This window comes from Rhinatrema bivittatum, chromosome 2 (genome assembly GCF_901001135.1).
Source record: "Rhinatrema bivittatum chromosome 2, aRhiBiv1.1, whole genome shotgun sequence".
NCBI lineage: Eukaryota > Metazoa > Chordata > Amphibia > Gymnophiona > Rhinatrematidae > Rhinatrema > Rhinatrema bivittatum.
This window is the reverse complement of record NC_042616.1, coordinates 764,444,466-764,472,459: the sequence shown is the minus strand read 5'-3', so window position 1 is coordinate 764,472,459 and position 27,994 is coordinate 764,444,466. Positions and strand designations below refer to the sequence as shown.

The following is a 27,994-nucleotide window of genomic DNA, read 5'->3' as shown; positions in this document are numbered from 1 at the left end:
GAAAAGACACAATTTAATTAGACTTTGGCCTCAGCAGCAGTTCCACTATTAGGAGAGGAGGGTGAAACCCTTTAAAGGAACTGTTTCTTGACCTTATTAGTTTTTTTTTCTATATATGTCTCAGAGCAAGTGGCATGCAGTGCTTGACGTCCAGACCATGCTAAGTGAAGAGCCATGCCAAGGGGGAAGATTTCAAGTGCAAACCCAAAGAAAAGATAAAGATTATAGGCTGAGTGAGCCTGCGAGCATATACTGCACACCAGTTATTGTCAAGAGTTTGCCAGGGGTCATGGAACTGAGTGAACAACCACTTTAAGAGACAAGTGCATGAGATAACCTGAGATGACAATAATGCTGCATTGCAGTCATTGAGAGCTTACAGGACAGCCAGCTGTGGCCTAGAAAAAGAGGAGCAGAACTGGGCTGAAGGAAACCTTGCAGTTTCTTCCCAGGTCTTTACGTATTATTATTAATCATTTGTATAGCGCATACCAGATGTATGTAGTGCTGTATAGCAACATATAATGGATAGCCCCCTATTCCTTGGAGCTTACAGTTTAGTCAAGACAAACCAGGCATGCAACAAAAAACAGATAAAAAGCTTGGAGTTAGGATGACAAGGCCATGGTTAAGGATTAAAGTTAATGGTTCTAGATGGAATAAAATGGAAGATATTAATTTAATACCATTAACTATGTTGGGGACGATACAGATTTAAAGAAATTCTGGTTGTGTATATTTTTACTACTAGTCTTATTTGGGGTAAATAGGCATAGAATATCTACCCTGGTTGTTTGAAAGAAACTGAGAAATGGACTCTCTCTAGATCCCAGATACAGTGGCTTGCAAAATATTCAGCCCCCTAAAAAGTCAGCATATGTGTGGATTAAAAATGACACACAGAATTTCCAGAAAGTGTTTATTGCAAATCAGTATGTTCTTAAAGTACATTTTCAAAGTTACAATTCATTATTTCTCTACAGTTTTTGTAAAATAAAATTAAAAACTGAAAAATGCTGCTTCTACTTGGTAGAAACCACCTTTTTGCTGCAATAACAGCTTTAAGTCTGTTGGGGTAAGTAACTTTGCTCATTGTTTGAGAGTGATTTTTACCCATTATTCAAAGCAGATTTGGTCCAGATTGATCAGGTTGGTTGGATGATGCTTATGCATTGCAATTTTCAAGTAGTGCCACAGATTCTTGATTGGATTAAGAAGTGAACTTTAACTTGGCTATTGTAGAACATTTATATTTTTGTTGTTCACCCATTCCTGTGTTGCTTTGGCCTTATGTTTGGGATCATTGTCCTGCTGAAAGGTGAACTTTCTTCCAAGTTTTAGATTTTTAGTTCCTCTAGTAAGTCCTCGCATGTTAAAGGAGCGTGGTGTCTGCTGCTTATCCTCTGGCAAACGAGGAACCGGAGATTCGTTCCATTTACTGGCCAGCTTTTCCAACTCATTCCCAAATAGCGAGCCTTTAAAGGGCAATTTGGTAAGCCTTGGAGGTTGCATCGGCCAACGAATTTTTCAGCCATAATTGACGCCTGGCCGCTACTATGGAAGCCACTCCTCTGGTTGAAGTGGACCAAATCACAGCCCACATCCGCCAGAAAAGCAGCAGCTAGCTCCATAACAGCCCTAGAGGTTACCCTAGAGTCATTGACCTCGGAGAGAAGCAAACAAGAACGAGTCACCAGGGAAGAACAAGAAGCAATCTGCAAGGTCATTGTCACATCATCAAATGCTTGCTTAAGGATAGTCCCAATCCTTCTATCATTAGCATCCTTCAAGGCTGCTCCTCTTCCACGGGAATAGTGGTCTGCTTGGAAACTGCACACACAAGTGTGCATCAACCTTTGGAAAACATAAACGCTTTCTTGCCACTGGATCCAGAGGGAGCAAGCCTTCCAAAACCTAACTCCCTTTGAAACTAGCCTCTGGGGCACCCCACTCAAGATTGCACTCAATTGGAATAACTGGCATCGTTCAGTTGGTTTCACTCCTTCCTCACTAATTGTCAATATCAGATAAACATCTGCTCACACTCTTCCACCTTTTACTCCATATCTTCTGGCCTACCTCAAGGATCAGCCCTTACCCCATTCTTTTTAATATTTATTTACTACCTCTTTGTTACTTACTAGACAGTCTAAATGTGCAACTCAAAATTTATGTTGACGATATTCAGTTCTTTATTCCTTATTCTAACTCTTGGACCAATACTCTGTCGTTTGTTTATACATCAATACAATTAAAGCCTGGCTTTCTCATAACCGTCTGAAACTTAACACAACAAAAACTGAAATTATTCATCTTTCATCGATCCCACATTCTGCCTGTAGCCCCCCCTTCCCCCCCTTCTCATCTAGACCTTGATGGTACTTCATTGCCTATTACCTCCAAAGCACGTAATCTTGGTGTCATAATTGACTCTAGTCTTTCTGTGACCCAACACATATCCCAGACTGTAAAAAATTCATTCTTTAAATTGCATATGTTGAAACGTTTATGTCCTTTATTACACCTGGAGGACTTTAGAACCATTCTGCAATCCTTAATCTTTAGTAGCCTTGACTACTGCAACGCTCTGTTTTTTGGTCTATACAATAATGCAATCTGCTCTTTACAACTAATTCAGATTGCTGCAGCTCATGTGTTAACTGGCAAATCACATAGAGGCCACATTTCTCCCGTTCTTCATTCTCTGCACTTGGCTGCCTGTTGAGTTCAGAATAAAATGCAAAATACTATCCATGATCCATAATCTTTTACATGACGATTCATCAACCTGGCTCAGTTCTCAACTTCGTATATACAGACCTAACAGAAGTTTACATTCGACTCAAAAACATATTTTACAAGTACCCACCATTAAAATCACCTGCCTTGACATTACCAGAAGACCTGTATTTTCAGTTGCAGGCCCCCAACTCTGGAATTCTCTTCCAGACAATTTGAGACAAATTGACAACCTGAAGGAATTCAAGAAGAACTTAAAAACCTTCCTTTTCAAATGCACTTTTGATTCTAACCACATGGCTTAACGCCTTTTCCCTTTACCCAGCCTACCACCTGAGTTTTTCCCTACCCATCCTATTTTTGTTGTCAGTGATGTATGCTGTGCATAGATTTTATTTATTCTTATTTTACTGTTACTTTATTTTATGAATTTATTAACTACATTGTTTTTATTGTAAACCATTTTGGTTACGTTCACGTAAAAAATGGTGTATAAATAATTTTAAATAAATAAGATCAAATAATTCTTGAATGGTTTCCATCATGGGGAAAAAACAAGTGGCCTTACACAAGGAAACCAAATGGGATTTTTTTTTGGCTCAGACACAGTGTTTGCCCCAGGAACCCCAAGCATCTTCAAGGTTATGGAAATCAAAGCTGGCAGTTCATCCTTATGAAAGAACCATAGCATAGTTCTATACAGTTCTAATCCTGGAGGAATTTCACCATCCTTAAGGGAGTCAGGATCAGCGTCATCAGCCATGCCATCCGTACCTCTATCGGGAAGTCCTGCTGTCACTCTAGCATTGCTCCGGTGTTTGTAGGGCCCAACAAGGTTCCAACCTGTGACTCCGCCCTGGGAGCATTAGCGAGCTTGAAGATTGTGCCTGGAGAAAGGATTGCAAGCCCTGAAAAAACTCTACCCAAGAAAAGGTAGAAGCATCCAATCCAGGAGGTACTTGGGACGAGCCTACTGAGCTACCATCTCCTGCTATGGAACCAGTTGGGGGAGTTCCAAAATAAGGCGCCCCACCTGAGCCTTCTCTACCCAGGCTTATATCTGGCTGGGAAGAACCAGACTTAGCGAAATCAGGAGGCAATTCACCCTGAGCCTCCAAACAGCTCTGGCACAAGTTAGTGGGCACTCCTGGCTGAGAAGATTGAATAAGACGGGCAGTGCATAGAGAAAGACGCTTAGGTTTAGGCGCCATTGTGGCAGACAGTGCGCTGAAGCGGCGACTGGAGAGGTGCGTTTAGCTGTTTTGTTTTTGTTTTGGGGGTTTTTTGTATGTCCAAAAATACTAGGTGACCAAAAATTGGGAGTCCAAGACTTGGGCATCTCTCACCCAGGCATCCCAAGCCTAAGTGACAAAAAAAAACAGGCATTCCAACTTAAGCGCTCAAAGAAACTCGGGCACACAGGCAAGCGTGCAACCACTTAAGGCGCCGTTTTACTTAGACACATGGAATACCAGGCCCAACTAGGCGTCCAAAAACGTGATGTACAACCTGGACGCACAGCTAGATGCACATGCTGAACTGAAAATGTTGTAGAGGGCAGCCTAAGAAAAGCAGGTGAAAGCCCTTGCGGCCTACCTCGCAGCATGCAGCAAAAAAGCCTCAGAGTGGGGCCTAACCTAAAGGGGCCACTCAACCCGCCAGGCTGCCCTCGTCCCTCAACCTCTCACAGAGCGGGAAGAACGTCTGAACAGCGTGCAGAGCACAGAGACTGGGAAAAGATGGGCTCCGGCTGCTGGGATGGGGTAGTGGGAGGGCATATGCCTTCACCACCATATTCGGCTTCCTACACCCGCTGCCTTTCAGCCGCTTAAGCAGCTAAGTCCAGCTTGCTGTAAACCAGTTATCGGACCAAGGCACTCATCTGAGGGACTACCGAAATCACCTCAAGAATTCTCAACTGGGAGAGGAACTATTTTGGTATCAGCACCTAAGAGCAGGGCAAATTTATTTTCCTTATTTCTCCTTTTTCCAAATGAAGGAATCCCCAGTAGGGAGATCATGTCCACCTTCTGCTGGAGACGAAGAATACTGGCAGGCTGATGTCACTGCAGGGGAATATATATACTGTAACATCAGTTTGCTCCATCTCCATCTGCTAGTGGGGGTGCATAACCCACTTGTTCTGGATTCATCTGACTGTCCTAAAGAAAAGACAAGTAAGTAGTAATTTCTCAATGTTGCACCATTACCATTCTTTAATTTTAACAAGTTGCCCACATGATGCTTCCACCCCAGCATACTTGACTGTTGGGATGGTTTTTGCTGAGGAATGGGCAGTGTTAGGTTTGCACCACTCACAGTGGTTTGAATTTTGGCCAAAAAGCTCCATATTTGTCTCATCTGACCACAAAACCTTATCCCACATTTTAGCTGGGTCACACTGATGCTTTCTGTGTTAGTCCATTCGTGCTTTGATATGGTTTTTCTTCAGTAATGGCTTCTTTCTAGCCACCATGCAGGCCATTTGTATGCAGAGCTCTTGATATGGTTGACTGGTGCAACTCCACCCCACTCTCAGCCACTGAACTTTGTAGCTCATTCAGAGTGATTATTGGCCCCTCTGTGGCTTCCTTCTTAAGTCTCCCTGCTCTGATGTTGAGGGACGGCTTTATCTAGGTAGTTTCTGGGTGGGAGCAGCTTCAGTTTCCTCATAGTTGATCCAGCAGTGCTCACTGGGATATCCAAGCACTTGGATAATGTTTGGAAGCCTTTTCCTATCTTGTGCATATCAATTTCTGATAATTCGACACCCCCTTGGCCCCTTTGGTTTTCCTAAAATAAATAAATAAATAATTGAAACATCCTAGAACCACAGAGTATACGTTTTCATGATGGAGGAAGTATCTCCAAGCATACTTCACTGCATGTGCTTCCAGCATTAGGAGTAAGTCTTCATCATGAGGTGGTGGAATCTCCACCTCCAGGGGAGAACTTACACCGGTTGGAGGGTGAGAGAGTGAGTTCTGTCTGACCTGTTTCCCCTCTGGACCAGTGGAGGTCTCTGCCTCAATCACCACCTTTATCATCAGAATCATGGTTTAGTGTTCCCCTGTGGTCAGGCAATGAAAAGGATTCCATCTGATCCCCCTACCAGATTTGCTGCAGCATACCTCCCCTCTGGAGGGGATCTCCTCCTACAGGACATGAAGGTATTGAATGTTTGGGAAGAAGATCTTCCAGAATTCCAGGCTGAGTGCGTGGATTGTTCTAGCTCTGTATGGTTCAATATTTGCACAAATATGTCTGGAAGCTAAAATACTCTGCAGAATAATCAGACCCAGAACAGACTGACTTCCATCAAGCACTAGAGAGGTGTGGAAGAATGTAAGAAGCATCTTATCTGTTCCATGTACAAAGCTTTTGATATTGCAGCCAGGACTTCAGCTGCTTCCTTAGCATCCCAAAGGCTCATGAGATTACAGGTGAGTAGCTTCAGAAAGGATGTACACAATCATCTCACAGACAGAGGACAATTTAGTGACAAAGTTCAAGAGAAAGTGGCTCCGATTTAAGTAGCATCAGTCCATACTACAGTTATCAGCTGCAGTAGGAGACCAACTGGCTTCTGCCTGACACCAGTATTTCTCTTACAAATGTCTATTCTTCCAAAGACATCCCTTCTGCTCTTTTCAATACCATCAACCTCCCATGCTCCAACAGGAGCAGCTGACTACTCTTTCAGTAGAGGGAATGGTGTCGGACCAAGGCTCAACAGCAGATAGATCCTAAGCTGGGCACCAATTTTTGACATCTTTGAGACCTGTCTTGCTGCCAATTGCAGTTGGGCAAAGGGTTCAGTCCATCATTCTAGAGTGGCTCCAGATCATGAAGGGTGGATCCTGAATATTGTTACCCTCCTCTGACCCAGTAGATTTCCATCTGCCCAGCTGCAGCTGGAAGTGGAGTCAGTTCCTTTCAGAAAGGCAGTTAAATGTGTACCTTCCCAGGAGTGTGGTCAAGGATTCTTTTCCTGATACTTCTTAATACCCAAGAAATCATGGGGATTGAGGCCTATCCTGGACTTGTGAAGACTGAGATTCAGGAAGAATTCCCAGCAGACAGTTCTCCCTTTCATTTCATTGTGTGGGCTGCATCTGAAAGACACTTGTGCATGCATTCCCATTCATCCCACCCATCAGGTTCAGGATGAAGGATGCGTACTGCCGCAGTAGTGGTGGCATAGCTTCATCACTGCATTGATGGCAGTATATACTCTCCTTATTTAAAAAAATAAAGGGTCCTTAGAAAATATAAGGGCCCCATGTCTGTTACTCTGTATTTGGGCCTTACTGATGGGTTGGGTGCTGTATATTTTTCTGGGCGTTCACTGCTCTTGACCCAATAAAAATTATTTTGCAAAAAAAAAAAAAGAAAATATAAGGGCATAATCCCCTGGGTGCACTTCAGCTGCAGTATCCGAAATGATCAAAAATTGTGGTCCAACCAGAAATGAAATAGGATTGATAGGAAACATGGAAGAAATGTTTACTTTTTTATATAGCAAATGTGATCAGTAACAGAAGATCAGTTTTGAGAGAGGCAGTACTGTGAGACATGGCTACGCTGGCCTGATGTTTTTGTAGCCCACTGGTCTAACTCTATCCTTTAAATCCCATCAGCAATTGAAAAAATGTAGTACTTTGAAGTTGTGGCACATGCCTGATATTAGGGACTTAGCTGCAATCAGTGCTGTCAGGGTCTTATATATAGTTCAGGCAAAACAAGTGCAGAGAGCCTACAAGGTGTAGTTCACATGTGCAAAGTAGAAATGACCCATGGGTTGCCCAAAGCTTTACTATCCTGCATCCCCTGAAAGAGGAGAATTTCACAAATAACATTTATGCAAGTGGCCAGGAGTGGCTGCCCCAGTATTTCCAGGTTAGCCAATGATTGCTGTTGCCAACACAAATCAGGTTTATCATAAACCAGATTAGGTGACATGTTGCTGACTGCTCAGGCTGTCGACCTTGTGGCCATTAACGTACACATACTGTACTGCAAATGGACAGCTGAGCTCAGCAAAATACATCTTTCCATCCTTGAATGTTTCTTGTGACAACTAAAGCTCCAGGCAATAGTTTTGGTGTTTGCTCTTTTAACATGGTCTTTTCCTTGTAACATTCATATCCGGAAACCATCCATTATGGCCATGATATCAGTCTTAATTTTAGAGAAACTGAGGCTGGAGGTTAGCACCTGGGTACAGATCTCAAAAGTCCCAGTTGGTTCAGAATTGACCCTGGACCCCAGATTGCGTCAGTAGTCAAGCCTTATTTCCTCCAATTTTGCCAGTTAAAACAATTGAAGCCATTTTGGGGAAAAATGCTTATCCATGCGCTAGTGAACAATAGGCTGGATTACAGTAACTGTTGGTGGGTTTGCTCAAAAAGAAAATGCAGAAATAACCAAGAACTCAAAATTTAGCGTCCTAATTATTGTTAAATTTACATCCATTGCACCATGTTTCCCTGACTTTGAAATGAGTGCCTTGATTGTCAGTTGTGCTTTGGCGTCAATTCAAGATTCCGTTTCTGGTTTTCAGACTGCTAAATAATAAGTGTGCAGTGTTTGAGGAAGCCCCTACAACAGGGGGAGGACCTTTTACAGATCCCCCTCCCCGAGAGAAGTTAAATTAGTGGGAATAGATTGGAGGTCCTTCTTATGTGTTGTCCCTAGTTTGTGAAATTCACTTGCAGGTTTGATTTGGGAGGCAGCAGATTGTGCTATTTTCAGAAAATTGGTGAATGGCTCCTTTTTTTTTATCTTGGCGTTTAGGTAAAGAATTGGAAAGCAGTTACCTCTAGAGCTGTGCATGATAGATATTTTTAGTCTGAATTGTATTTCTTGTGTAACCCCCATCCCAGTGTTCCTGTCCTGCCCCAAAGAGTATAATGTGTATACTCTTTGGGGCAGGGACCCTGGCTTGCTCTTCTTTATGCCCCTTTCCCCAGAGTGTGAATCCTTTTGGTTGGGGAGGAAAGGTTTTACTTTCAAAGCTCAGTGCAGGGGTGACTTCCTCCATTACTGAAATTTCCCTGGGAGAGGGGTAATCTCTTTACTGTGTGCTATGTGGCAAGAATCACGCAGGATGCCTGGGTTAGTATCTAAATAAAACTTATACTGATCAGAGGTCAGGTGAATAATGGTACAATAAATATGAATCCAGCACCATAGACTTTCCTTCTTTGGTTACAGTCTTTAATCTCTATCTGTGCATGAATCTTTCAAACAGGCAAGGCCAAGGGATCCATCCACCTTCCTGGACTAGTTAAAGTGGTGATCTCAGTAGGCAGGATAACCCTAAGGTGATTGGGAATACCCCTTCCAAAGATGGCCAAAATCCTGTCCATGCACAGAGGGTAAATCCTCTCTCTTCCCAGGGGTTGAAGACGCCGGATGGGTGTCCTCTATGTGCGGTGCATACGGAAAGTATTCAGACCCAATCATGTTTTCCACATTACTTTACAGCCTCATTCTAAAATGGTTAATATATATATATTTTTTTTACCTACTCAATCTATACACAATATCCCATAATGACAAAATGAGATCAGGTTTGTAGAAATTTGTGCAAATTAATTAAAATGAAATATCACATTTACGTAAGTATTCAGACCCTTTACTCAGTACTTTGAGGCACCTTTTGCAGTGATTACAGCCTCAAGTCTCCTTGGGTGTGATGCTACAACCTTGGAGGACCTGGATTTGAGGATTTTTCTCCCATTCTTCTCTGCAGATCTTCTCAAGCTCCATCAGGTTGGATGGGGAGCGTCAAAGCGCAGCTATTTTCAGGTCTCTCCAGAGATGTTTGATCGGGTTCAGTCCGGGCTCTGGCTGGGCCACCCAAGGACATTCACAGACTTGTCCTGAAGTCACTCCTGTGCTTAGGGTTGTTGTCCTGTTGGAAGGCAAATAGTCACCCCAGTCTGAGGTCCAGAGCACTCTGGAGCAGGTTTTCATCAAGGATTTCTCTGTACTTTTCTCCATTCATCTTTCCCTTGATCCTAACTAGTCTCCCAGTTTCTGCAGCTGAAAGACATCCCCACAGCTTGACTCTGCCACCACCATGCTTCACCATAGGGATAGTATTTGCTAGGTGATGAGCACTGCCTGGTGTCGTCCAGACATGACCCTTGGTTTTCAGGCCAAAGAGTTCAATCTTGGTTTCATCAGACCAGAAAATCTTGTTTCTCATGCTCTGAGAGTCCTTTAAGTGCCTTTTGGCAAACTCTAAGCAGTCTGTCATGTGCCTTTTACTGAGGATTGGTTCATGTCGAGCCACTCTACCATAAAGGCCTGACTGGTGGAGTGTTGCAGAGATGGTTGGCCTTCTGGAAGGTTCTCCCATCTCCACAGCAGAACTCTGGAGTTCTGTCAGAGTGACCATCGTGTTCTTGATCACCTTCCTGACCAAGACTTTTCTCCCCCAATTGCTCATTGTGGGCAGGTGGCCAGCCTTAGGAAGAGTCCTGGTGGTTCCAGACTTCTTCCATTTTAAGAATGATGGAGGCCACTGTGTTCTTCGGGACCTTCAATGCTGCAGCCATTTTTTTATACCCTTTCTCTCATCTGTGCCTCGACACAATCCTGTCCCAGAGATCTACAGATAATTCCTTTGACTTCATGGCTTTGATTTTGCTCTAAGTTAGTGTGGAGTAAACATGGTTCATACAGGGAAGCACATAGCGAAGAGCTGGGTGTGAAACTAATAAATGATGCTGTTCCAGGTACATAAAGTAATGCTGCAGTACTGTAGATAGTCTTACAGTTAGTAGATCTGCAGGATCTTTACTCTTGATCTTTTCCCTAATCTTTTCCTGTGGAGATCCCAATTGGGTGGGATCTGGTGTCCAGCTTTGACTGTTTCTCCACTCCAAGCAAGAAGGAGGGCAAAATTCTTCCTGTTGGGGTAATTAACCAAAAGTCTTTTTTGTGTCTCCCCCCCCCCCCCCAATACTAACACTGGATCCTTGCAGTGCGTCACCACCTCGGTGGGCAGGTTTTCTCTATCCCTGGGCGTCCCAAACACAGAGGATTCCTGTTCCCAGGGTCCATAAAGGCTCCTACCATGTAAAATTCCAAAATAATCGGACAACCACTCTGCACCTTGTGAGAAGACTACAGCAGTGGAGCCACAACCTTCCCTGAAGCCCAGGCAGGATAGAGCCCAGGTAGGCCAGAAACACCAATGAGGCAAAGTTCTACAACCTTCCTCCGGAACTGCAAGTTATTCTGCGCTGCTGTATAACCTCCCAGGAGGGGAATGTCCATCCCAGCACCCTCAATGGGGGAGGGGTTGTACTGCATGGATCCTCCCCTAAGTATCTATCCCGGGGCTTCATGGCTCCCGGTTCCACTTGTTTCAGAATTTACTACTTGTTCAGGTTTTTGTTGTTTTGTACATTTTTGGTATGTTGTTATGCCAAGTGTAGGATTTGTGTTGTGATAATTTTGATGTGTTAACGTGTTGTAGATTTTTTTTGTTTAGTATTTTGTAGTTCATGTTTTCAAATCTGCTTTGGGCATCTTTGGTAAAGCGGTTAATAAAGTGAACAAATAGCTGTAAATATTGGTAGATGTGGAAAGTTTATAGTGGCTTTAATATATTTTGTTTTATCTTTGTGCGCCCTTTAACATTTATTTATTTTATTAGCACAGTTATCTTGTCTATGTGACATGAAGTCATCGGCTATTAGTTTTTCCGCCAGTTCCTCCCAACCTCCATCCCTGCCAGCGTGCTCTTCTTCCCCTGCCCAGAATAAACAGTAGAACTTTGTCAAGACGTTTTTTTGTTGTGTTGTTAGCTTAAAAGTAGTACTTAGGCATTTGAAATTATCCCTGGTACCCTATAAAGAAATGTGACAAAATCTTGAGTATTGTAGTATCAGCTCTAAGCAGAATGCAGAATCTTTCTCTTCCAACCTCCAAGCTCTTCCTGTCGGTGAGTTTTTATTAATCGCTCGTACCACATCATCATTAGTAGGGCTGCCAGTGGAACCACATGCTATATAGTTAACTTGGCTGAAAGAAGACATCAGTCCATTAAATTCAGCCCTTTTCAGAGAGGAAGGCAGAGAACCTTTCAAGTATTTCAGCTGCTAATATTCCCTTACAAGTAAATTAAATTAAGTATTCTCTGTTGGACTCGAGCAGGTGAGCCAGCAAATCACCTGAAACGGTACCTATGAATTGTAATCTCAGTAAATGTGAGTGCCAAATAATAAAGAATAGTAGTAAGTACTAGTGCATAAAGCTGTGAAACTTACAACTTCTCGGTCTGGGATTCTACCACCATCATCAGTTTGTCATTGTAAGGGCCAGTGCTCCTGTTAATCTGTGATTCCGAACAAAGAGAGGAGCTCTCTAAAATTAGTCTTTCAAGCCCCTTTCCTGCCTCCTGATAGATCTAATGTGTAAAGTACTGTGGTTGCCCTGTTAGTCCACTTGAATGCACAGAAATGTACAGTATGTCAACCATGAACTGTCTTTCCCTGGGCTATAACCAATTTTTTTTTTTTTTTTAAGGAATGGGGTTATAGGTCAGGTTATTATGACTGGATGTTACCCTTCGAATATGAAAGGGAATTGGTTAATATTGGGGTCTTTAAAAGCCATTTCCTTGCTGGCACTTTTCCAGTTGCTTTTCCCTAGACCACTGAGCAATAATGGAAAAGGAAGCAAGAGGAGAAAAGAGGCTGATTGTGACCCGCAGCTTTGTGTCTTAAAAGTTCGTCTGGCAATCATACAGCTACACGTTTCATCAACTGATCGTTTCACTGGCACATAATCATTATTCAGTCAGAACAGAAACCTCCATGGTATTGACTGGCATGGGCTCGGACAGAGGCTCCCTTATGAGTAGGGTTTCACTGTATTCAAGAACCAGTATAATCAGGATTATTTTCCTCTTGGGCTCTGAATAAGTGGGATTGTACTGTGAACGATAGTCGTTTTATGTGTGAGAACCGTGACAATGAAACAGTATTTTAACTTCACTCTTGGAAGACCTTATGCTGGAATTTTATTTGGAGAAATTGAGAGGGAAATTAAGATAATTTTTTTTTAAGTAGAAAGTGAGATATTTCACAGTACCAGGGGAAAAAAAAAACCAAACACACAAACCCCAAAACATAATTTTGCAGCCATGACTGCTTACAGATATAAGTGTGGAAAGTGTCATTGCAAAATTAGCAAGTAGAATCCTCTGTGGACCTGTTTTGTCACAGCAGAGGATTTGATATTTTATATAGGTCCCGTCCCCCCATCCTCGAATCTGGTACCTAGAAAAATGTGCAGCTAAGTTATTTGCTGACATTGGATCTTAGGTTTAAAATAAGCATCTGGGGCCCTGCATTTTTTTGAAAAGTTGAGTAAACATTCTTTTCATGTCTTTTAGATCAGTCTGTGCATGAAATCACATAAATACATGATCAGATTTATTACAATATATGACCCTCTATCCCTTTCCAGATGTGCAGTGTCTCTTTTTGGCTGGAATTGGGTGGCGGGAATGCATGTTGTGATGTTGCCATGAAGTGAGGGGCCAGTAGCCCAAGGAGCTTGCCCTCATTTGTTACCACATTGTAAGGGATTCAGTGGGGAAAAGGCGAAATAAGAGAGATGAAAACTGAAAGGAATGCCAGAGATCAGCTTATAGAAGCATTATACAAGGAAGTAAATTGGGCAAATGAGATGGTCCTTATCTGCCGCCATATTCTGAGAGACAGAAATCAGTAGCACTGCACGTCAGGTAACATTCCCTTCATAAGCAACAACTTAATTTAAATGTCTTGTATTGTAACATGGGCATTGCAAATATCTTAATGTATTTAGTTTTCTGACTCTGTGCTTGTGCCTTCAACACCTTCATGATAATCTTCTGCTCAGTCAGGAAGACACCCTTGATTCTATCGCAGACTCATTTAGCACTCATGGAACCACCATAGGCTCTGCTAACATGCTTTTTTTTTTTATCTCCGTCTCATCAGAACTTTAGGTCTCATAGCATGAACACTATGTAGCCTTCCTGGACATATGCTACAGCCTGACTTGGGTTCCTTGACAACCTTACAAATATTACATTTCGTACAGTCTATAAAACAGGTTTTTACAAATTGTGTATGGTTGTGGGCTTAAAACACCGCTTGCATGATGGTGATTCTCATACAGTTGTGCAAGTCTCCATTTTTTTCCCTTCTTTGACTATTGCAATAGTCTTTACTTAGGTCTTCCTAAGGTATCTTTGCAATCTCTTCAGCTTCTGTTGTATGCCACTACATGCTTTATTTCTGGAATCAAATGCAATCAACACATTATACCTACCCTTATGGGTCTTCATTGACTCACTATGCAACATCGGATAGTGTATAAAATCGGAATGATTGTGTTTGTTAGTTAATTCAAGTTCTTGTCCATGGGATAATGCCCTCCTTAAACTATATCAGCCTTCCTCCTTGTTAAGGTCCTCCCAGTTGGCATGCTTGATGTTTCCTCAGTTAGAGCTGCTAGTCTTGCAGTTACTAGAGAATCTGCCTTTTCTATAGTTTATAGCAACCCTCGTTTTTTGGAATTCTTCCAGTGGAATTGAGGTTGTGACTGCATCAAGACGTGTAGATCATCTTTGAAAATCTTCCTATTTAAGCAAGTGTATTGTTAGGTTTGCAGATACTGATGCTTAAGTTTAGTAGGTACAGTATGACAATGACGCTTCCTTTTTAGGCGTGAAACGTGTAGATTCTGGATGCAGTTTATTAGTGAGCTGTGAAGACCAGAGTGAATTTGTCTTATACTTTTTGGTGCTGTATATTATTGTAATTTGTATGAATTTGCTTTTGTACAACACATCGATAATTTGAGTATTTTATTTTGTGCATCGCTTAGGCCATAAATGTTAAGCGATAAATTTTAATAAATGTAAATGTGTAAAGATGGGCAATTCTGTTACTTGAAGTTTTGGGCAGTCTGATTTTATTGGAGGTTGTATTCTTTGGACAACTCCAATTGGAGCCGGAGGAAACAGTTAATAAATAATTTTAAATAAATATTGTAGGATAATATGTCAAGGACTGCACCATATTTGTCTGGGGAGGACATAAGCAGAAGAGAAAAACTTAACATTGTAGAAGGAAACTTCATGCTCCACTTCTCCTCTCCTAGGATAAGATATTCTGACTTTTCAGATTGGCAGTATATAGAACAACTTAGCACAAGAAGGGTAGGAGGATTGGGAAAGAGATAATTTACTTTGTATAAAAAATCACCTTTATGCTTCTGTGTTGTACATTTCAGGAGGTAGGTGAAGGCTATTATATACAGGACAACTGCGACACAAAAACGCATGCTCTATTTCACATCATATCTAAGAATAGGACTTCTACATAATTTCATGACTACCTGCTAGGACTTGGCTGAAATAGTAACTCAAAATCTCAGCTCTGAGTTGTTCCTACAGTGCCTGAGGTTTCCTGCACCTCTTTTGCTTCCTGGCATTTCTGTATTTTAGCCTCTTCATCTGAACAAGGTAGACGAACATATACATTATAGACAGAATCCCATGATACTTTGCACACTTTTGACTGGAGTCAGGTATATAAGGTCTCTAGTGCAATGCACAAAGTGAAAACGTGTTAAGGTTGAACATGTGCTTAATAACTGCCTTGGTGATTAGGTCACTAGTGTAGCATTCATTTGACATAGCACATGGGTGCAAGGATGGAACTAACAGTCCAAGTAATCACCTGCAGACACAAAAAGAATGGCATAACATACTTTCCTCACAATTCTAAATACAAGGCTTTCACTCACGTGATTCCAGCAGAATGCCATCCCAAGAATTGCTATTAGAGATGTGAATCGTGTCCTCGATCGTCTTAACGATCGATTTCGGCTGGGAGGGGGAGGGAATCGTATTGTTGCCGTTTGGGGGGGTAAAATATCGTGAAAAATCGTAAAAAATCGAAAAAACGTAAAATCGCAAAACCGGCACATTAAAACCCCCTAAAACCCACCCCCGACCCTTTAAATTAAATCCCCCACCCTCCCGAACCCCCCCCCCCAAATGACTTAATTAACCTGCGGGTCCAGCGGCGGTCCGGAACGGCAGCGGTCCGGAACGGGCTCCTGCTACTGAATCTTGTTGTCTTCGGCCGGCGCCATTTTCCAAAATGGTGCCGAAAAATGGCGGCGGCCATAGACGAACACGATTGGACGGCAGGAGGTCCTTCCGGACCCCCGCTGGACTTTTGGCAAGTCTTGTGGGGGTCAGGAGGCCCCCCCCAAGCTGGCCAAAAGTTCCTGGAGGTCCAGCGGGGGTCAGGGAGCGATTTCCCGCCGCGAATCGTTTTCGTACGGAAAATGGCGCCGGCAGGAGATCGACTGCAGGAGGTCGTTCAGCGAGGCGCCGGAACCCTCGCTGAACGACCTCCTGCAGTCGATCTCCTGCCGGCGCCATTTTCCGTACGAAAACGATTCGCGGCGGGAAATCGCTCCCTGACCCCCGCTGGACCTCCAGGAACTTTTGGCCAGCTTGGGGGGGGCCTCCTGACCCCCACAAGACTTGCCAAAAGTCCAGCGGGGGTCCGGAAGGACCTCCTGCCGTCCAATCGTGTTCGTCTATGGCCGCCGCCATTTTTCGGCGCCATTTTGGAAAATGGCGCCGGCCGAAGACAACAAGATTCAGTAGCAGGAGCCCGTTCCGGACCGCTGCCGTTCCGGACCGCCGCTGGACCCGCAGGTTATTTAAGTCATTTGGGGGGGGGTTCGGGAGGGTGGGGGATTTAATTTAAAGGGTCGGGGGTGGGTTTTAGGGGGTTTTAGTGTGCCGGCTCACGATTCTAACGATTTATAACGATAAATCGTTAGAATCTCTATTGTATTGTGTTCCATAACGGTTTAAGACGATATTAAAATTATCGGACGATAATTTTAATCGTCCTAAAACGATTCACATCCCTAATTGCTATGCTACATAATATTCTTACAGTGGACTATGCCTTCATATATGGACATCATGACATCACCCAGAAAACTTGACCACCGCATCTATCACCAGATGCTGTGTGCGTATAGAGGTACAAATGATGATCGTGATAAATTTGTGAAACAGAAAAGACTGTGATAGAGGTACTTATGCTATGCAATGATGTGGGTGAGTCATATTTGATACTGTTGCCGCCCAACATGACATTATTCTGAATCATATGATATCCCAGAGAGGCATAGTCTCATAGATGTATGCTATCTGTTGTAACAATTTGATATGTGAAAAAAGTATGGGCATATGTGTAGAAAGTGTGTAGAGTGCAAGTGTGAGATGTAATTGAAACGAGAGGGAATGAAGATGTTACTAGCAAAACTATTTATACAAGAATAACAGGCAAGGGGTATGGAAAAAGGATGCGCTTTGGGTTGCCTTGGGAAAGGGATGATGGTGCTTCCATCTAGAGTGAAGTAAAGATATAATAGAGGTTTATTAAATCATGACTGGTATAGAACAAGTAACATAGAAATGACGGCAGAAGAAGACCAAACGGTCTATCCAGTTTGCCCAGCAAGTTTCGCCCTTTTTTTTTTTCCTCTCATACTTATGTTTCTCTTGCCTCTTAGTAACCTTTGGTTCTATTTCCCTTCCACCCCCACCATTAAGTAAATAGGAGGGACACTCCATGAAACTAAATGGTGGCAGATTTAAGAATATTTTTTTCCATTAATACACTGTTGAATTGTGGAATTTGTTGCCAGAGGATGTACATAGTTAGGTTGAAAAAAGGTTTGGACTCGGGACTATAAAGCTGAATAGAAGATGTGGATGGGCAGACTGAATGGGCCATATGGTCTTTATCTGCTCTTATTTTCTAGCTTTCTGTCTCTGGAGAACAGGTCCATTGACAATTATTGGTCAAGTAGGCTTGGGGAATGCCATTGCTTACTGCTGGGAATGATCATGGAGGATTGGACCGCCCCATTAGGACCTGTTGGGTGGTGCTTCCAAGTAACTTGTATAGCCACTGTCAGAGGCTCGAAGACCATTGGTCTGACACAGTATAGCATTTCTTATGTTCTAATAACATGATGGTTATTGCTTTGTGCAATCAACTGGGAGGCCTGGAGTTGATATCTTTACATAGTGAAAACATGTATAATGGCTCCTTGGACCAGATATGGACCAGTGCTCTGTTGGGAAATATTAACCATGTTTTCGTTGGCCATGTGAGAGAGGCCAGGAAAAGATTGTGTTTACTGAACACTGAGGGTTGTATTGTTTCTGAAGGTCACTGTTTTTTCTCTCCACCAAGCTCAGTTTTCCCTTTTGAGTCAGTATGATAGTCTTTGCTTCTTAATACCTTCTAACAAATAAAGATAGGAAAAGGATGTCCTCGCATTCAGTTCCTGGCTATCTGAATGAACAAATGGTTAATTTTATGTTGGGTCTTGTGATTTATGTCAAAGCATCATAAATATTAATATGGACTGAAAAAGAGGCCTACACATGAGTTTGAGTGAAACCAACCTTTTTCATTTTGAGAATGGTGGTAGTAAATTTAATATGGGAATTAAGACTCAGATAGTTTAATTGAATTTTGATAGAAAAATAATCTTGTGGCATAATACATTATAAAATTCTGATTTTCAAATTATGATATATATATATATATATATATATATGTTGGAGCAGCACTGGCAGGGCATAATTATTGGCATATATTCAATTTGGAATAAGGTGGCAAGAGAGGTCCTATGTATGTTTTATTGGAGACCTAAAAGAAAATCTAAATATTAGTTTAAAGGGAAGAAGCACAGGATGGCTTCTACGGCCAAGTCCCAAAGCAAAGAACGTCAAGCAGCATTGTCTGAATTATCAAGAAGTCTCCTCACTTCCCTTATCATAAGGCATGGGGGTAACTGCTCGGAGCGGCTGTTATTGCCCTTAAGAGAAACATGGGGACATCCTGCGTGAAGCAGCAGATTCTACCATAAGAAGCTTGCTGGGCAGACTGGATGGGTCCTTTTCTGCCATCGTTACTATGTTGTTTTTGCACTTTAGACTGAATGTAGTTTAATGTTATGTGCTGCAAGATTCACTTCAGAGGAGTTTGGTAATTATGGCTAAATGAACAGAGAAGTGTCAGAAGTAGCTGACGAGTGTAGGAAAGTGCACGGGGGGTGCAGTATATTTAAATAGGGATATTTCTGTGCAACTATGGATCAGTTTGCCAACAGACGTTCTTATGGTTACAGCAGTAACTATTTTGAGGACAATTGTACACTATTCTTGAGCTAAAAACGAATTGATGGGTGGGGTGACGTGATTAGACTCTCGGGGGAAAAGTGCTGCTCCAGAGATGTCCGCAGATTGTCCTGTTTAGCATTTGTAAGGCTTTCACTTACAGATTTGCTACAGATTTACATTGGGGATGGATTTTACCTTCATCTGGATTTTCTATGTAAGTAGCTGCAAAGCAGTCAGGAGAGAGAGGCAAAATAGAAAATTGTCAGCCTCCTTAAATAAAAATTGAGTTAAAAAAAACACCAAAAAATAAAGTAGAAGGGTAGACAAAACCTACCAGCGTCTCCTACTCCACCTACAAGTGCATTCACTGTGCGGGTCTTCATTACTACCTCTACCTCTCCTCTCATCCATTTTGAAGAGCCTGAAAAGCAGAATATAAATCAATTAAATAAGCCGCCTCCTGCACCACTCCTTATGAACTCTGCTTATCGGACAGGATGCTGCTATCTGTGCCCTTCTCCTTCATTGCTAACTCTTGCCTTCCTTAGGTAGTGCATCAAGTCCCCTCTCTGGCACTGTTCAAATCCTGCCTGTAAACTCCCTTTTTTTGGAGCTGCTTTTGAATCTTAAATCCTGGCTCTCCCTGATCGTAGTCTTGTTGATTTTAATCCATGTTTTCTATAACAAATACATTTCCTGATACCTCTTATTTGTGTGTCTTGGTTAGACTGCAAGCTCCATGGAATAGGGACGGTCTCTTGTGAATCTGTGCAGTGCATCTGTGGTAGCATTATAGAAATTGATTATTGGTTGTAGTGAGTATCAGGCTGTACTTTATTTAGGAATCCTAAAAGTACAAAGCGAGGCTTGACCTTCTCCTCACAAGGGATAAAACTATATTTGCTTTGGACTAGTTCTACTCGTTGAAGACGGCCATGATGAGAAGCATACAGATAGCACCATGCGTGGTCATCTTGGGAGTTTTTCTCGGATGAAATGCACTGTGTCTTATGTTTTTTGATACCTGTTTTGGTCCTTTTTTTGTTCTCTCTCCCTACTCACCTTCGCCTTACTCTGTGATTTTTTTTTTGACTGCTTGGGTGACAGATTTTGACGACCAAGGAAGTACAAGAGCCCTGACTGATGGTAACTTGCTGACTGGGCCCCTGTTGTCCTGTGACCAAGGGTGACAGAAAATATTGTCCTGTTTCAAGGAGACATGACATTTGCAACAAGGGGTGAGAGGAGGCCTAAATAATGTCTTCCTCATGTCCGTAGTGATCAGGAATGGCCTGAAGTTTCAAACATAACTTGGTTTCTCTCACTGAGGTCCCAGACTCTAGAAAGAGCTAGTCTGTCATTGTGTGTATCCTGGAAGCAACACTGAATAACCTTCTGCAAATCTAAAAACTTCATGAAATGGGGTTTTGATTTATTCTGGTTGCCTTCAAGCTGAGTGATGTGTGTGAGCAGTGCCATCTACTGATTATGCAAAGGACTGAAGAAGCTTGTGTGCATTAGTAAATTGCGTTCACTAGGCAGACCCCCACAGCGGGAGATGCTGAGCAGTTGCAAAGGTGCTGTAGTCGATGGGTGGTGCACGCCCCTGGGAGTTTAGTCACATTGTGTGGTTGCTTTGAACTTTCTTTCATTGACAGTGGTCTAGGAAAAGGAAGGTGTGTGTTAGATAAAACTATGGACGCTTATTTGTCTTTCTGATTCACAAGAGCCAGCTTGCCTAGGCACACAGGATAGTTTATCTCAGGATACCAGTTCTGGGCTTTTCCTGAACAGAGAAAAATTTTGCTTTTTGTTTTATGTTTTTTTTTTTTAATGAATTGAGTTTAGAGTGTACAGCAGTCAACTAGCACAATAACAGAAGAAAAAAACAGTGGCTAAAATAAAAGTAGAAAGGAAAATATAAAAATAAAACTAGTGTTTTGCTAAAAGATGCCGCACATCCTGTAACTGGTGTTATATTCCATGATTTAGCTCACAAAAAAAAACCCGGTAACAGTGCAGTAAGGGCACCCGGCCTTACTAAGGCTCCATCTGCTTCAGCTCTAAATAGTATTGCTAAGTGCTTATTTTGCATTTGCGGCTGCTTTATTTATAGTCCGCTTTTCAGCCACTTCACAGCGGAGCACATTCAGGCGTATTTTCCCTGTTCCCAGAGGGCGCACAGTCTAAGCTTGTACCCGAGGCAACTCACCTAAGGGAGCAGCAGTGAGATTTGAAGCCTGATTTCCCTGGATCGTAGCCCGCTGGAAGACGGCTGAAAAGGGGATCCTAGCTGGGAAAGTCAATACTGCTGTGAGGGTCCGGGAGAGGAGCCGAAAGAAGGAATTCTGGCTGGGAGAGTAGACACAGGCTGAGACCCCCAGAGAGGGCTGAGAGAGAGAGGATGTGGGTTGTGATAAGAGGAGCAGAGGTGGTCAGGTGAAGGTGACTGGAAAAGGAGCTGTGTGAACAGAGAGGACTGAGGCTCATAGGGGAGGTAAATCAAGAGAAAGGGGGGGGGGGGCGTTGTCAAGGGAAGGAGGCAAGAAGAGGTGATGAGAGAGATGGATGTGGCAGGAAGGGGGAGACGAAGAGAAGATAATGAGCTGAGGAGATACCGAGGCATGTAGAGGAAAAAGGCCAGACACTGAGCTCTAAAAGAAAAAAAAAAAAGGAATGAGGAGGAAGAATGGAAATTAAGAAAAAAGCTAAGTGCAAGCAAAAGAGAGGATAAATTCAAACTACAGTCACAAAGGTTGGAAAATTGTTGTTCAAAGTTTTTGAAGATTTCTGTGCTAGCTGGGCAAGGTCAAGGGACAGGGGCACGTGGTGATCTGCCCTCTTCTTCCAGATCCTGGAACAGTTTGTAACCTAGTAATGACAGCAGAAAAAGATCAAAATGGTCCATCTAGTCTGCCCAGCAAGCTTCCCAGGGTAGTTAATGCTGCTGAGTGCAGGTTACCCCCATGTTTCTCTTAAGGGTAGTAACTGCCGCTTCATGCAGGTTATCCCCATGTTTCTCTTAAGGGTAGGAACTGCCACTCCATGCAGGTTATCCCCATGTTTCTCTTAAGGGTAGGAACTGCCGCTCCGTGCAGGTTATCCCCATGTTTCTCTTAAGGGTAGGAACTGCCGCTCCATGCAGGTTACCCCATGTTTCTCTTAAGGGTAGGAGCTGCCGCTCCGTGCAGGTTATCCCCATGTTTCTCTTAAGGGTAGGAACTGCCGCTCCATGCAGGTTACCCCATGTTTCTCTTAAGGGTAGGAGCTGCCGCTCCGTGCAGGTTATCCCCATGTTTCTCTTAAGGGTAGGAACTGCCGCTCCATGCAGGTTACCCCATGTTTCTCTTAAGGGTAGGAGCTGCCGCTCCGTTCTGGTGGCAGGCAATATCGTAGCCTCATAAACTCTCTTAAAACTGTCCGTGCCAGTATTGTAAAAGGCTGTGGTCAGGGTTTAAACTGAGGGGGAATGTGGGTGCCACCTTATAGACTATCCAGTTTGCTATGCCAGACTAACACAATTAACCCTCTGATTAGGTGAACACTGACCTATGATAGAAAAGATTTTTTTTTCTGCCTGATGAAATCTTTTGTTATGGTTTATAATTGAATGGGCTGCTGATCGAAGTGCTGACGTCTGTGGCCACATGGATCCGTTTTCGAAAACTGCAAATCATCCTCTGCACTCAGAGAAAGCAAAAGAAACGGTTACTTTGATCATGTCGGCTTCCGATTTGGGAGCATCTGGTTACCTACAAAACACAAAGTTTGAAACATTACAACTGAATGAACTTAACTTAGGTGCCGCCGTCTCATGATCTCCCACAGGAGGGAAACGAATTTCTGCTGTGGTGTTTAAACACGTCCTTGCCTGCGGGCTTCTTGAAACTCCTGCGGGCAGCCATGGTGGCAAGAGGATTGTGCGCCCTGGATTTTATTTGTCCACCTTGGGCTGTGTCACACACCTGAGGTCCTGCACACACATACGGCCTCCGGCAATCAGATCTCGGTCCACGCGTGGCTCTGTCCTAAACATGGCTGCCCCCAGGGGTGCAGGAGGATTTCCGAGGGGAAAATTAAAAAAAAATACTTACAAACCAGAGCCAAAGAGCATGGTAACATTTTTTTTTTTTTTTTAAATTTAAACGTGTGATTAAATTGCCGCTTGCTAGAATTTTTCCTACTGTTGCTTTTCAGATTGTTCTCGTGGCGATTAAACCTTCATGTGTTTGTTTTTTCCTGTCATTTTGTGCAGGGGCTACGAGAGAAGTCGGGTCGGCACTAACCAGGATGTGCATGAGACACAGAAGCATAGAAGCCAAACTCCGTCAGTTTTCAAAGTTAGTGATGCCTTTTTTTCTTTCTGCGTTGTCCGCCCAAGCTGTGGTCGTTTCATCCTTTAACCTCCTCTGCCACACACTGGGCATGGGGGGGGGGGGGGGGGGGGAGTGGATCCCTTTTCTGCCGTGGCATGACATATGGAAGTACGTTGGGCCACCTGCCAGAACTGCTTACGCAGATGCAGTACTGGGACTTCCCGAGCTTGTCTTGAGTGTTTCAGCCTCTTTGCTGCTGGACTCGCCCAGTACAAAGATAAAGTGGGTCTCTCCACCGACCAAGAGCGATGGTTCCTGGCCTTGATTCAGGATACCCAGCTGGTACGCCCTCCTCCGCTCTGGTCACCGGGCTCCTGACCAGCTCAACGTTACGGAATTGCACTTTGCTGGGTTTTTTTTGTATTGAATGTGAGTCGCTCTGTAGTCCATGCATTTTACCGCTGGACTTTCGGTTTGAAAACCGCAGGTAACTTCGTTTTATTTATTATTTATTTAGCAGTTTTCTATACCGACCTTCATAGTAGATAACCATATCGGATCGGTTTACATTTTAACAAAGGGTAAAACTGAGGTAACAATTCTGGTAAATAATAGATAACAAAGGAAAAGGAATAAGTCAAAGTTACAATCAACAAGGTATGGAAAACTTGGAGGCTTAAAGACAAGCTGGAAGGAAGATAGAGGCAGGTAGAATAAATATAACATGATACGAATAATTTAACGGGTTAGAGCATATGCTTTAACCAGGAAATGCCAGTGTCCATTATTCAGGAGGAAGTGTGTCAAGGTCCTTGTAAGAAGTGAGGCTCAAGTGAGGTTTTAAAAATGTATTTACCTGCACGGTCCAAGCTTGTTAACAAATCTGCTGTCCCAGTGGCAAAGCAAGTAGTCTGCTGTGGTCTGTATGGGCATATTACTTAGATCTTGATTTTGTACAGGAAACGTTACTCAAGGTATCCCTGCTTCCCCGTAACCGGTGGTGTCTTTTCTCTGGATTTCTGTCCTGCTGCTCTTGGGCTGCCCGTGCGCTCCCAATTGCTCAGCCTCTTCCCTTCGCCGCCTGCGCTGCTCCCCTTTGTAACCTCTCCTTTAAGAGGCTGGCTGGCATTTTAAAGGCTTAGCTGAAGCAAATTTTTAAAAGTGAAAAAAGGTCACTTTGTATTGGCACACACAACCCACAAAAATCTCTTTTGCCCACATTCTCCGGCAGTTGCGAGATGATGCTTTTGGCTGTAACATCGCTTCCCCACCATGAAGGATCCTCTCTGTTTTTCCCCTTGGCAATTGCACTTCACTGGGAATTTCTGCTTTCGGTGTCTGTAGAATTACAATATTGGAAATGACAGAATCGGCAGCAGAGAGGTCCCCCCTCGTGGAATCTGCTATGCGTGGTGCCAGGTCCATCCTCGGTGGTGATGGGGGGGGAGGGAGGGGAGAGCATGAATCTGGGCGATTGCCCCGGGCTTTTTGGGGCCCTGTGTTGCCACCAGGCATCTTTCGGGATTGCTCGTGGGCCTGAAGCAGCAGAGGGCCCACGTAGCTGAGATGACTTCTGCTTAAGTTCCCCCAAGCTGTGTAAAACCAGGAAGGTGCAAGGGGAAGAGGAGAAACAGGCCGGAAGGGTTGAGCAGAAAATAGGAAGCCGGCTAGGGAGGGACGTGTGTTTTATGTTGATTTGGATCCTTTTGAGTGGGCAAGCATCTCATAAATATGTTAAATAAAGGCTGAGCCTGGGGACCGAGAGAAATTTGGAGGGGAAGACTGTGCTGTGAATGGAAGGGACCAGCTGAACGCGCTGTGAGAGGGAGAGAGGAGGAAAGGCCTATAAAGGTATAAATAAGTCAGAGATGCAGGAAAGAGCTCTGTAGAAATGAGGCATTGAAAAGTAAGAGGAGAAAGAGCAAAGAGTAGAGAAGAAGGTAGATCAAACCAGAGATCATAAAAGGTTTTAATAACTTTTTAAAATTCTGATGAGATACAGTTCGCCACTAAGCCTCGCACCTCCCCATCCTGCTTCAGCCGAATTGCCCAGGGGCCCACACCGCCCTACAATTAGCACTAGATTGCCAGCAGGCTAGCATTCAGCGAGCCTGATCTGTTTCAGGCAGGTGGGGGTGGTTGCTGGCAGTATCTTTAAATCAGTACCCTGATTGCTGGCAATCCCACCAGCTCTTACCTCCTTTTACATGGCTGGGAGCTCTCAGTTTAGCTGCTGCTCGGATACAGCTTGAGCTGCCTTGGGGAGATGCAGCCAGAAGCATTTTCCTTCTACTCTCAATGTTCCTGCTTCCTCCATCATACCTCTTCTTACGTGGGAAAGCAACAGAGTAAATGGATGGTGGAGGAAGAGGAGGGAGTGGCTTCCATTACATGGCTGATGGCGCTTATGCAGATATTGGCTCTTGGCGTGATCCGGCACACTTCACACCTATTAAACAGTTCTAATGCTTGTAAATCATGAGGCAGCTTCTGCTTCTGTGAAGTAGGTGGTTTTATCTGCAAGGGACCAGAGATACAAACAATACACTTGGGTATTTTGGTTTGGTTACTTATTTCTTTTGACAATACCACTTTAAAAAAAAAATGAAATCAACTGGAAAGGGTAAGAAAGGAGGAGGAAAGCATAAGAGCAAGGGAGAAGACAAGGACAAGAAGAGAGCAAGGGGGAGAGAAGTTGGGGAGATAGCAGGAGGGTGGGAGAGCTAATGAGATGCCGTGGATATCTGCTCGCTGTCTCTTGCTGGCATCCTTGTAACCCAGGTGCTGCCACAGGCCTTCAACTCAGGGCTGGAACCAGAGAAAGAGGTGAATGGATCCACGGGCAAGGTTTGGAAGGGCTTATTTATTTTTTAACGGAAACTACTGTCAACCCTAAATAGCGCAGGAGGGCTACTGGGCAGCATCTGTGCTTCCTCATGTAGAGATGAGGAGCACGTCAGTTTTTTGTTACAGATGTGTTTTCTCTTTTCCTTTTGTCTAGATGTGTGATGGTTTTAAACCGTCTCTGTGTGTGACTCTGTAACACGGTGTTTTCTGTAGCTAGAGGACATAGCCTCCTGGTGACTGCAGACCCTCTTCCTCGTCCTCTCCCTGTCTTCCCCATGTTTAACTCCTCCTGCTTAGCTGCTGCTTTCCCTCTCAACCTCCAACTTCACGACTTCCTTCCCTTCTTGATGCTTGAGAAATTCTGGTCATGCCAGTGTTTGCCACCAAGAAGCATTTCTCTTACCCCAAGTTACCTTGTAGACTGCAGGGAACAAAAGAAAACGTCAGCTGGTGCTCTGTTAGAATCTTGAACAAAGGGAAAGCTAGCAATGGTTCCAGCATGAATTTTTACCTTTGAAAGACTGATTTAAGGAGCTTTTCTCTAAATGCCTAACCTCCACCCACATGCTGCATTTTAAAGAAAATGGCTTAATAGGCCAAAGTGCATTCAGAAAAGTCGTTTCATTTGAAAGAGAAATATTTTGTACCCTTTGAGATCATATCCCAATCCTCCTGCCAGAAGTTAAGCAATGGGGGGGAATACTATTTTGTCTCGTCTCCTGGCATAATCTCTCTCTAGAACAGAGCTTCCCAAATGGGGTCACAAAACCTTCAGCTGGGGTCACAGGTTCCTCAAACAGCAGTGCTCTTCAGGTGCCAGAAACATTAATAGTGGAAGTTAGCATGAGGCCTGTGAGCCAGCACACACTAACAGGCCCTGTAGTGATCCCACCCTCCCAGGAGTTTCCATGGTAATGGGAAAGGCCTGCTCAAGGAGGGATCAGAGCCTGTAAACTTGCACTGGCTCAGGCCTTGTGCTGATTTTCATTACTAATGCTGCTGCCACCTGCAGATCACCATTGGGCTTGGGAGCAGCCATGAGGGAGGACTGAGTGTGCATGGGCCAGTGGAGACGGCCACTGCTCCTCTCTTTCCACATTGCACAACCACTGAACTTACCCAAAAGAAAAAGGTTGTCCCTTTCAGCCACCCGCCCTCTTTTCCCATCAGTTGTCATCCAACTGTGGCCCAGGGCCAAAGGAAAATGTTGCTGCTGATCCTGGCAGGGAGGCTGTTTGGAGAAAGGGGGCTGCTTGAAGGGATGGATCAGATGCAGGAGAGTTTTGAGGGTTCAATCAGCTAGAGAGGAGTTAGGTAGGGAGGATGAGAGAAAAGGAATATCAGAAGATCAACCGGGGAAGAGGAGTTTGGGGGATGAAAGAAGGACTGGAAATGAGGCTGGGAGATTAGAGAGAGAGAATGGGAGATGAGATTGAGGCGGGAATGGGAGATAGGGCAAGAGAGAGGGGATGGCAGAGGGTCAGTAGGTGGTTAAAAAGGACTTGGGAGCGAGATAGAAGCAGCTAGGGGGATATGAAAATGGCTGGAGAGGGTGAGAAGGGAGGTTGAAGAAGCTGGGAGATGTAAGAGGGGCTGAAGTTGAAAAAGGGGTTCTGCTGGAGGGGAGGAGGATAAAGCCCTCTAGAAGGGGTGGAGATTAAGAGAATGGATAGACTGGTGTGGGTGGAGGTTGAGAGGCAGAATCTGCTGGAGTGTAGGGAGGGTGCAGTGACCATTGGAGGCGGACTGCATCCTTACTAATTTGTTTTGGTCGTTTTTGGGGGTCATATGAATTTTCAAGAGCGAAAATGGGGTCATGTTGGCTAAAAGTTTGGGAAGCCCT

The 27,994-nt window shown here is 43.8% G+C and overlaps 1 protein-coding gene across 2 annotated transcripts in view; it reads left to right on the top strand.

Annotated features, from left to right (window-relative positions):
• The window catches only part of MTSS1 (MTSS I-BAR domain containing 1), a 431,605-nt gene that overhangs the window by 296,279 nt on the left and 107,332 nt on the right, over positions 1-27,994 (top strand). For both annotated transcript variants that reach the window (XM_029592008.1, XM_029592009.1), the window contains exon 4: positions 23,244-23,328. In XM_029592008.1, the coding sequence (XP_029447868.1) occupies positions 23,244-23,328 (85 nt within the window). The remainder of the gene's footprint in view (positions 1-23,243; positions 23,329-27,994) is intronic.